Source organism: Triturus cristatus, chromosome 8 (genome assembly GCF_964204655.1).
Source record: "Triturus cristatus chromosome 8, aTriCri1.1, whole genome shotgun sequence".
In the NCBI taxonomy this organism is placed as follows: Eukaryota; Metazoa; Chordata; class Amphibia; order Caudata; family Salamandridae; genus Triturus; species Triturus cristatus.
Window position 1 is genome coordinate 364,624,334 of NC_140591.1, and position 12,130 is coordinate 364,636,463.

Below are 12,130 nucleotides of genomic sequence, written 5' to 3' on the forward strand. Positions count from 1 at the left end.
ACCTCCTGCTACGGCCGGCTTTAGGGCGGTGCGTCAGTGCAGCCGCACTGGGCGCTAACCTGGAAGGGGAGCACTGGCCTCAGGGGGGGGCGATGTTTAGCAATAACGTACGATTTAAAAGCACCTACTGCAGAGTTCCTTGTGCATCTAGCTTCCAGGAAGCAATAAATATGTCAAGATAACTCTTGTGATTATTGTTCCTGCAATAGGGAGAGGAGTTTTGTCTAGTGGCAGTTTTCACCCACCATAACATAGGGCAGAGGGTTAATATGCCTGCTGCAGGAAACAGATCTGTATTTTATGTGGATATATGTGTGTATTTATAAATTCAGCCTTTACCAGCGCCTTAAAACACATAAAATGTATGGTGGGAGAGAGGGGCTAATGAGAGATGAGGGGCAATTTTGCAGGGTGGTAGTGAGGGAATCCTAGGAGGAGGCCATTAGGGGAGGGGCGCCAAAAAAGAGTTGCACTGGGCGCTGCTAACGATAAAGTCCTCAGTGAACCCCCGCTGCAGAGACTGGTGGGTCAATATATGAGGGAGTAGGCGCACCGCAGCACGTTTACCTTCCGCAACAAGCCTTTGAGAAAGCTAATCAGCGAAACGCGTCACGCATCGCGCAAGGCTGCTTTCAACCTACCTGCTGCATGAACTCTGCCCATACCTGTAACTGAGGCTGGTAACCTCCGCCGTCTCTTCGAGTGCTGCTCAATTGGGACTACCTTGTGTTTGCATCTAAAGACGGCGGCCCAGCCGTCGAGGAAGCACCACCCCAGATCGAAGGGGGCCGTGAGGCCGGATACACTGGCCTTGAAACGGAGGAGCGGCGCAGGATTAAGGACAAGTCTCTGCAGCGGGGGTTCACTGAGGACTTTATCGTTAGCAGCAATTTAGTGCATTTTAATTTAAAAGGTGAAAATAAATCGCACTACATCCCCCATAATGCCTACAGCACAGTCTGATTGCAGCTGCCCCATCCAGGGGCGTGTCATGGTGGGTCAATATATGAGGGAGTAGGCGCACCGCAGCACGTTTACCTTCCGCAACAAGCCTTTGAGAAAGCTAATCAACGAAACGCGTCAGGCATCGCGCAAGGCTGCTTTCAACCTACCTGCTGCATGAACTCTGCCCATACCTGTAACTGAGGCTGGTAACCTCCGCCGTCTCTTCGAGTGCTGCCAAATTGGGACTACCTTGTGTTTGCATATATATATATATATATATTATTTTTTAACAGCCAGGTTTTTCCACATATAGGAAAAATATAAGTCCTGATAAAATGGGGCACATTTTTTAAATTAAGTTTTAACATGATACATGAGAAAATTATGATTTCGGATTTGTCCAGCATTGTTACACAACATTAATTAGTAAAAAAAAAAAACTAATTAACAACAAAGTCCATGGAAAGTCTTACACAAAGACTATCCTCACTCTAATGTATTGAGAGAGAGTACAATGTTATTGTACATTTCTTGTTAAGAAATATGCTGAAATTGTATCTGACTAACACAGTTTGTCTCCTGAATCTAGGAACAGAAGAAGATGTGGTAAAATCCAAAAAGACTTTCAGGAGCCAGGCAGTGGTGAATCAGAATGCAGAAACGGAGCTCATGCTGGAAGGGGATGATGATGCTGTCAGTCTGCTGCAGGAAAAGGAGATTGACAACCTTGCTGGTAATTTCCTCCTTTTCTGTATTATTGTACAATGCTGAATGATAGGTGACAGGGAGTCAGATAGTGGCTCGCTCTTACAAGCCATGATTTTATAGATGCGTTGGCAGTGGTGTTGACGATACAAACCACCCACTGTGTACTTGTGATTGAAAGTTAACAAAAGTAAATGTAACTAATGTATTTCTTTAATATTTCTTGAGATAGCCCGGCTAATCTGTGTGTTAACAGAGCGCCTTACAGTAAAGGTTCATTGTGCCGATAGATTTTCACAACAAACGCAGGTAAATCTAGATCTAATTTGGTATGTACAATGAAATGTCATTGAGGCATGTAAACCGGCGCCAAGCACCTGTTAAGTATGTGTCAGGTATACATTTTGTAGTTGCATGGAAGGTTGAGGAAAATATATGTGAAGGAAAATTACACAAGTTTATAAAACCAAGTTATAGTTAGTACGCCATATATTTCTTGTGATCAGAATTGAACAATCCATCAGCAGACATCATAATGTATTGTCCATTCCAGTGTCCATCTGCTGAATACAAGTACTTTATCATGCAGCATTACTTAATAATACACAGCACAATTAGGGGTATTCAAAACAAGGTGAAAATTCTGCTTGTGATCTTGAGGGACTACACCTTTGATACTCATCCCACTAGCAAAGTTACCCCCGTCTGTAATCCCTGTTGTATAATCTGGGGCACGGCTCTGGTTAGGCACGGTTAACCAAACCACCCCCAAGGCATGTGTGCATTCTGTTGTGTGCGCATGAATGCAGTTCAATTTCCATTTTGTGACATAGTCACAAAAAAAAGTCTTATTTCATGTGACAGGCATCAGCCTGCTATTCAGTCTGTTTGGCCGGGTGGGTGCAGGTGCGGCATGGGTATGGGGTGTGGCCCTCGGGCCAGTCTTGACTGTTGAATTACTTTGACAGTTGTGTTGTCGATGGAGTGCTCGGGCTCCGACATTGGTGGCAGTAATCTCTCAACCATGGCAGGCTACTGACCTCGCTCATTACTTGATTTCTTTAGAAGGCTTGATGTGGTTCATGACTTGAAATGTTAATGGAGACCACGAGAACCCTTTCACACACACGCCATGTCTGAATTCCCTCCCCAGCAATCTTTTGCTCACTCTGGCTGTTTCACACACTCAGAATACATTGGGCTTCTCCTCCTGGGCAGTCAGTATTCCTGCAGGATCATGCTGTGAGCAGACCCTCAGCTACCTCAGAAGAAAGTGTGGACGTCAGATTATGTACCTTCATGTCTGGGAAACTGGTTATCATACAAACACCAGCGCCAGTCACACATCAGCATTTTGTGTACTTCTGGAGCACACTCTTCCTTGGTCATAAAACTTGGAACTGGAACAAAGTGGGGTGGTTTGGATCCCACTTTTGTGCATGTTTTCCAGATAGGGTATGTGGATCCACTGTCTAAGATTTCAGAACCGCTTTACGTTGGTTCTCTTTCAAATGTCATTTTGAATCCGATTCTCAGACACAGCCCTCGTGCAAGGTGTTGTCTCTCACAGCAGATCGCAACGATGCTGGCTCCAAACAGGAGTATTCAAAACAAGGGCACGATGAAGGGTGAGATCTCTGCACCTGGCTGCCTTCAGCATTTGTGAAGCAGTAATTAGGAACAGACAAAAGGACAGGTCATACCCTGAACCTTCTCATCCTAAACAACAGAAACTGCAGTCTAAACTCTTACGCCTGCCATCTCCCAAATGGCAGTGTCCAGGAAGACAATCAGCAGCTTTTTGCTAACAAAGTCCTGCTTCATTTCAAAGGCGATCACTGCCTCCATCCTCCTTTACTTCAGTGTCTGGGTCTCCACCTTCAGGTTACAAGAAAGCAGGCAATGCATTTCCAATGTCTGGGAAAGTTGTATCCATCTTCAGTTTTCTGCTGTGCTATACCAAGGGCATCAAAAATAGATCCCACTGTTTGTAGTACTCAGACTCATGTTTCTCAGAGTCCTACATGTCTCTCACGCACACATTGCACATACTTGCACTTGACAGGGAATGCCAGTTCAAAGTTCTGAGGCTCACATAATAGGTGGAACTTTACATGACAGGGATGAGGAGACCCCACTGTTCGTGACACAGAAAAAAAGCTCTGGTCACCCTAATAATTCAAAAACCCCGGTGTGCTGCCACCGTTGCTTTGTTATTCACCCAGATAAGGGCAGTAGTACTATACATACTATGAGCAGTGACTGCACCACCCCGGCCGCCACCTCCGATCCGTTCCAGCCGTCACTGACTATGAGGGCACAGCGAGTGCACCCTGCAGGTTACAGAAAAGGTTCTGGACCTCTCTTTACCAGGACAGCCCTTGTACTCTGTGCACAATGTAGATTAGTGTAGCACTAGTGCCAAACGAAGACGCAGGACATCACTTTTATATGCAGTTGGGCCGTCAGTGAAGGGCTGCATAGTCTTTCATCTCTGAGATGCTATTCCTATCCTAACATGAGCTCTTTTATGACTTATGGATTCACAATATAAAACATATACATTTGAAGGAAACTGTTGGAGATTTGGTCTTAAAATAGATAATACCTGTGTGAATGTAATTAGAAATTATGGTTAGTGCTATGCATCTAGGTCTTTTGACATCAAACATATATTGTACCAAATGCCCTTTGTTTTGATTTTAGTTGTTGTGATCAGATGGTGCCTGGCTCCTCTAAAAAGTGGTTTTGCAACATAGTCAAGGTACAATTCAGATTAGCTGCCCCCATGGAATCCCTAGTCAGAATCTCTGCCTACTGCTATGATATTTGGCAAATTGACTCTCATTTATCAATAGGTTTGAGGTTAAAACACTGACACATTCCAATATCCACATTCATTTATAAGATTTTCTTTGGTGGACCAAGTGTGTTTCTGAGACGTGGCACACATACACCTGAACACCAAATGCATGCCTTTTTACATGATTCCTGGACAACGCTGCGTGCCTAATTGAATAAAAGGTGTCCCAGGGCTCAAAAACTTGAGGAGCCCGTCATCAACACTAGTGAATAAGAGGGTTGGAAAATACCACGGCTGTCTGGATTTAATTCCATTTAATTCCTCTTTCTTGCACCACCGTACACTTCCTGTATCTCCATTTTGCATGCTAATTTTCGCCCCTGAATACTTGGTTTGTCACTGTTCCCTATCTTCATATTCTTCTCCTTTCTTTTGTATCTTTCTTATGCTCTTGATCAGAAGATGTAAAATAAGTTCTGGGTACCAACACAAAAAATGTTCTGGAGCTCATCACTGCACAAATTAAGCATGGAACCACCAATTGGTATGGTAGCAGCAAGTCCACATTTCCCAAGAGGTGTCATTCTCTCATTGCAAAGCAGGCTTGTTTCCCAGAGTGCAAACTGGTCCCGTCAAATATTAGCTTCCAATCATTGTGACCCATTGGGAGTGAAATGGGCTGTACCAAGAAGTGAACGTTTGCTAACTTACATTAAATAGGTCGGACATTCTATATTATTTTAGCTTGGTTTTGATTTTAATATGTTTCACTTTCCAATTAAAAAATGTTTGCTCCTCTTTTTGTATATACATCATTGGCTAGCTGTAAACTGAAACTGGAATTTGCACTATGTAGCATAAATAGGTTCCTCCTGAACTGGAGGAAAATCTTTTGATACTTTACTGTGACAGTATTTGGAATGGCTTGTACTAGTATTTCCGTTTTCTTTTATGATGTAGGTAAAACAGTAGGCATGTGTGCGCGTTATCTGTAACGATCTACACATTTTTGTTTGTTTTAGCTCATTTTCGTCCAAAGCTGTTCACATCAAGAGGCAAGTCTAAAACTGTATGATCCATACATGCGCTCTAATTGCAATTTGCAAATAGTTCTGATTAGCTTTTTGTGGTCAAATCAGTAGTTTCTAAATTCCAACACCTTCTAACACACTTTTATTTTTATGCTATCGTAGCATTTTCATGTTTGTTAATTTCTATTCTAACACTAAAAATTAGAAATCTTCCTAGATTTAACATAGTTAGATACTGACTGTAATGAAGGTTTGATTGGGCAAAGGAATTACAGAAGAATATAATGTGCATTTCCGCGAAGGCTTTTTAATACTTTACAATTAGAAACAAATTAATATACTGATAAAAATAATGGTTTCCCTATTTTTTGATCAAATTGAAGACTCCGAGGAGAGCAGAAAGTGTGTGTATGCGTGCATATTTGTGTTAAAGGATGAGGGCGATGAAACATTGCCTTGTGTTTATTTGAGGTGTTTTAATTAATGTGTGTGCAGCAAAGAAAATTATTTCATGAGTCAAAGATATTCTTAATAACAGAGCTTTGCTAAAGTAATGTGTTATACCCTCGGATTTTGGGAATGAGACTGGACACATGGTTTTCTGGCTTGTTGGCAATCAACGTATTTCCTGATTTGCCATTGACAGTCAGTGGGAAAATGTACCTTAATCTCTGAACAACGTATTCCTGCAAGTTCACATTGGCTTGCAATTGGAACTTGGTTTTTTGATTTGCTCAGCAGCTTCTGGATTTTTTTCTGGCTTTGGACTCAGTGGTGTCCCATGGCTGACCTTTCAAGTTTCTGTGCCTGAGATATCTGGGCAGAAGCAGAACATGTAAGCCACTGGCACCAGGAACCCCCTCTCCCTTTTCCATTTACCACATGTGCCTGTCTGAACTGCTGTGACTTCTGCACAGGCAAAAAGAAATGCACTTGCAAAAAATTTCTTAAGGCCCTAAATTCAAAATACTTATATGAATACTCGTCCTCTTAATTCCCGGCATTTATTTTTGAAAGTATCGAATAATTTATGTTGAAAACTATTATTTTATTATAATGTGAATATCCTTTCCGGGGGTACTTTCATATATAGTCCTCCCGATAAGCTGTAGGAATGCAATTTTATCAAGAAACAAAAGGAGGGAGAGGATCACTCTTATTCCCCCTGGCAATACTAGTAGAGACAACAAAAGAGTGATTGTTAAATAACTAGGAAAAACTAGACACTAAAACAGCATGGGAAAACAAAATGTATTTTATAGTAAAAGAACCCTCACTCACCAACCTGGTTGGTGACATGCTTCATTATAGGGTTCGCACCAGAGAGGCAGAGTGCCTCCCTGGTGTGCTTCAACGCCTAAGTTACAGTGGAGCAGGTTTTTGTTGGGGAAAGTGATTGTGAAAAGTGGTGCAAGTATTAAAAGGTGGCTGGTTTTAACCAAAAAACGATTTATTCCAGGCAAACCAACAACCGTTAAAAGCAAGTGAAACTGACCTAGACTGGCTGGTTAGGACAACCAGAGTTGTCCGATTTAAAATAAGTGGAGAGAAATGGTCCACATGTTTCAGCTTATTATTGCGGATTCGCTAAGCATTCTTCAGGACCAGGGGAGATTCCACGCGAGATGCGCACGCTAAGGCGCACCCTAACCTGTGGAACCGTGTTAGTGGTAAAACATACGGTTCTACCAATGTGGCCTCCTGGGATTTCCTAGGCCACTGAACTTGGAAAACGATATGCGTTTCACTTCATGGGTCCGGGAGGGAGGGATCAATGTGCTATAGTATTTCCATGCTCACACACTCCCATAGGAAACCTCACGCTGTCCTCCTCGGCCACTGAACTTGGAAAACGATATGCATTTCACTTCATGGGTCCGGGAGGGGGGATCAGTGTGCTATAGTATTTCCATGCTCACTCACTCCCGCAGGAAACCTCACGCTGTCCTCCTCGGGCTGAGGAGGACAGTGTGAGGTTTCCTGCGGGAGTGTGTGAGCATGGAAATACTATAGCACATTGATCCCTCCCTCCCGGACCCATGAAGTGAAACGCATATCATTTTCCAAGTTCAGTGGCCTAGGAAATCCCAGGAGGCCACATTGGTAGAACCGTATGTTTTACCACTAACACGGTTCCACAGGTTAGGGTGCGCCTTAGCGTGCGCCTCTCGCGTGGAATCTCCCCTGGTCCTGAAGAATGCTTAGCGAATCCGCAATAATAAGCTGAAACATGTCGACCATTTCTTTCCACTTATTTTAAATCGGACGACTCTGGTTGTCCTAACCAGCCAGTCGAGGTCCGTTTCACTTGCTTTTAACGGTTGTTGGTTTGCCTGGAATAAATCGTTTTTTGGTTAAAACCAGCCACCTTTTAATACTTGCACCACTTTTCACAATCACTTTACCCAACAAAAACCTGCTCCGCTGTAACTCAGGCGTTGAAGCACACCAGGGAGGCACTCGCCATCTCTGGTGGGAACCCTATAATGAAGCATGTCACCAACCAGGTTGGTGAGTGAGGGTTCTTTTATAAAATACATTTTGTTTTCCCATGCTGTTTTAGTGTCTTGTTTTTCCTTAGTTATTTAACAATCACTCTTTTGTTGTTTCTACTGGAATGCAATTTTACCCAGAACAGAAAAAATTACAGACGGGATATACGAAGGCTGTGATGGTAGCATGCTGGAATAATTCACCAAGAAATGGGTAATAACGAGTGATATCGAGGTATTCTAGACATTTAGTTTAAAAAGAACTCCGTCCAGAGAGCGTAATAGTTCAGCATTGTCTTTCAACTGAGAAGCCTTCGATTCTGCACTGCTCGTTTGTGGTGTTGAATTGTGAGTAGATTTGTATCCCTCAACTTTATTATGAGTCTCTGGGACAGTAGTTTTAGTTTTAAGACTTCCTTCTTAACGTCCAGAAACCCAGTTTAACATTCTGCCTATGTGCCGTCACAGTAGTATGTTTTGCCACTTGTTGTTTAGCCCCTTATGTCGGGTCTTGCATTAACAGCAGCAGCCATGATGGCTCTAGAAATGGCAGCGAAACAGATAAAAACATAAATTCTACATATTTTCTTATATAAATCAGCTTCGGTTGAGGCTGTCTAGCGGTGTTGGTTTCACTCTTCGAGATATTTACGCTGATCCCCATGATGTCTCCCATGGTGAATCCCCCTCTAGTTCTATCTAATGTGTTTTTTTTAACAACCATAAGTAAATTGATGAAATCCTTCTTAGAACGGTTCTGAGATATAGAGGTTAGAGCTTCTGTCTATGCACAAGCAGCCATTGCTAATGTACAGCACAAAGCTTTCTACTCAGCACTGGTATTCGATTAAGACAGCACCGAGCTGCCAATGGTTCTTAAGCATGCTCTCCACGTATACCTGTCTGCAGCTTCATAGAAACGATGATTGAAACATCTTGCATGTAGTATGAACCACTGCGTATTCATGATGATTGTGGTCATGAGAGTTTGCTGCAATTATAAATGGCCTGCCAATAAATCATCTCTGGTGCAATTTGGATAGCTATCATCCTGTCGGTGTTGTGTAATTGTGGTGACTTTTCTGTGGCAAGTGTATCTCTGTTCCTACAGAAAATAAGACATTTGTGGAATATTTTAACAGGGAACAAAAGGGTGATTTCGCCTGTGAAATTACTCACAACAGCAGAACTAATCTGGACACTAGTTGATATGTCTGCATCAAAGAAGACACCTAGATTGCTCACCTTGATCTTGACCGGTAGAGTTTGGTCAGAACGCTCAGATTAGAGAGGATTGACAGACTTGGCACTTCTTGTTATCAAAGATAATTAACTCATCCTGTTGCGTATTTCTAACTAAAGGCCTTTAGATTGTCCTTAGGTGCCAGGCGGTATCCTGACTATTTCTCAGCATAGCCCATGCATGTTGGTCGGTCGTGTTGTGCTGCTCCTTGTCTAACCAACTCCACCCCAGAAGAGACAGCTGGAGTCTCATATGAACATCACCCAAAAACTTATGTCAGTTTCTTTCTTTCCACATCTTCGTACATGGATCTGAGCTAGCCCCCAACATTTTCTCATCAGTTGACAAATGTTTTCTGACCTAATTTTTCAGTGTGCAAGGAAACCTGTTCCCTTCTTAATCTACAGGGTTAAATACTTGTATGGACTCTTGCAAGTTGATGTCTGTAACAGATCTCCACAAGCTATGTCTCTGGTGTTTGAGTTCTGGCCATGACTCCACCTTGCGTGATGAGTGTGTCCTTAGTCCCCCAAAGGTGATTTGGAAAGCCAAGCTGTATGGTGCCGAACACAGGAGAAAGTTAATTAAATACTGTTCCTGCTTGAAGTTGCGAGTGTAGGCCTGTTCCAAGTCTTCATGGTGGTCCACAAAGAAACCTAGGAAGTCTACCAGGCCTCTATACAGCCTCACCACTCTTTCTGAGAAGTTGTGAGGACGTCCAGGTGTGCCTTAGTCTCATTTCTGGTCCCCCACCGAGGAGCTAATTGCGATGCACAAACAGTTTGAGGCATTCAGTGAAGCCATTTTGTGAATCTTTAGCACCCTGTGGGCTCCTTCTGGTGTGACTTTGGACCCCAAGGATCCATGGAGGCCTCCAGTTTGGCTACGCTGGCACAGCTGCCCTCAGCACCATCTGTGCATTTCAAACCTGCTTTGGCTTTAGCTTACGCCAAAGCCAACTTTAACCCCGGTACCATGATCTACGTTGGATTCTGCACTGTTGATACTGACACCAGAGTAGGACACCGATCCTATTGTCCTGGCCAAATCCAAACTGAACCTGTCTAAACCTTGACCAAGAGAACATCCGGTAACAGTCCTGATGCTACCGGCTCCTGGTCACTCTGACAAAGCTGCATGTTCGCCTAGGGTGCACCTTCCAGAGATCCCTTGACGTTTCAGAAATGATTCTGACAAAAGCCAGCCACCATTTGGCAATGACGAAGAAAATGGGGATGAATTGCCACCACAATATGATGTTGACAATTTCTGTCTGGACCTACAAGAGGCCAGTGCACTGGACACTTCTCCTGACACAAGCTGGGTTCGCCTCCTGAGCCTTCAATGGAAGAGACAAGCTTATTTGCTGTAGTCAGCAGACGGGCAGGTGGAAGTCTTGGGCTCAAAGCTACCAATGTAGCCCTGACCAATACCCTGATACAATAGGTGCTTGGGCTATGCCATGTTCCTGCCCATCTGTAAATAGACTGATATCCCAACCCCACACACCTGTTCTAGACTACCCTTTTTTTTTAGCACACCACCCTACTCTGGAGAGCAGTGGTCCAGGCTTCCACTAGAAGGATTAACCCAAACTCTTTTCCTACATCTCCAGACTGGAAGTTGAACAGATTTGAGGCATTTTGGAAATGAGTGTCCTCTTCAACTAGCCTCTCTTTCCTGTCAGTCAGTGCCACCTGTTTGCTGGGTAGATTCTCCAAGCATTATGGGGCTCAGTCACTGAGATCTTCCCAGCAGTCCTGGGTGAGTTCTACATCAGTTTGGCACAGACTATTAGGATGGTAAGAATGTGCCCAGATATATCAGCCGGTACAACATATACATGACTGACTGTTCGGGGAGAGTAGTTAGTGAGAGGACTTCTCAGGGGATTTTCAGGCATCATTCATAAATATGCCTTTTGACTGTACGCACCTCTTTGACAAGAAGGCCGACTCTGCACTAGAGTGCTTTAGAGAAAGCAGAGCCACAGTGCACACCCTCAGTTTCTGTCTGCCCACAAGTATCTTCAACAGGTTCGCCCTTTTCGAGGCATTAACGGACGTTTCACCTATAAGCAATGCCAACACCCCAGTTCTTTTGAAGTCAGCATCTGGGATCCGACAGACAGTATCCAGGCCCACAAGAGCAGTGGACCTCCCAGTCCCTCTGCCCCACTCCAGCAAGAGCCCCCAAGCCACTTTAGGTTTCTCTTAGTGGTATACAGCCACCCGCTTGGAGGCAGAATCCGTCTTTTCCTTCACAGATGGCAGGCCTCGACATCCAACAAGTGGGTCTTTCAGATAGTTCAACAGGGCTACACCTTTCCATTACCCTCCAGCCCATCGCCTCTTTCACCTACATCAGAGCCACTTTCCCAGTGTCGCGTGCCCATTTTGCTGCAAGAGCCAAAGAGCGAGTCCCGGCTATGGAAATCAGAACTGGATGTTACCGACTTATTTCCTGTGGCTATTTTAGAGCTTCGATCTCTAAATTTCTTCCTGTGGAAGGACAAATTCAAGATGCTCACGTGGGCTCAGGTTCTATCTGCCCAGGATCTTGGAGGCTGGATGGAAGTGTTGGATCTACAGGACGTCTATTTTTTATGATACCATCTTGCAATCAAGAAAAGTTGATGGTGGTGGGGGCAGCATACCTTTGGAGGTCGTGTGTACCAGTCTTCCCCAACATTGAAGACTAACTGTTAAAGGCATGCACACCACAGTCAATTTTTGACCACCTCCAGATGACGGTAAAACTCCTGGCATTATTTGGATACACTATCAACATGCTGAAGTCACACCTGACTCCTTCACGGGATGTCTTTCATCAGAGCCATCCTGGATACAATGTGTTTCCGGGCCTTCTCTCTGGATCAGAGAGCCAAGGACATTTGAGCTATGATCCTGAT

The 12,130-nt window shown here is 43.9% G+C and overlaps 1 protein-coding gene across 6 annotated transcripts in view; it reads left to right on the plus strand.

Moving 5' to 3' along the window:
• Positions 1-12,130, plus strand: part of NBEA (neurobeachin) — a 1,788,010-nt gene that overhangs the window by 1,219,020 nt on the left and 556,860 nt on the right. For all 6 annotated transcript variants that reach the window (XM_085621699.1, XM_085621702.1, XM_085621701.1 and 3 more), the window contains one exon: positions 1,535-1,678. In XM_085621699.1, coding sequence (XP_085477825.1) covers positions 1,535-1,678 — 144 coding nt within the window. The remainder of the gene's footprint in view (positions 1-1,534; positions 1,679-12,130) is intronic.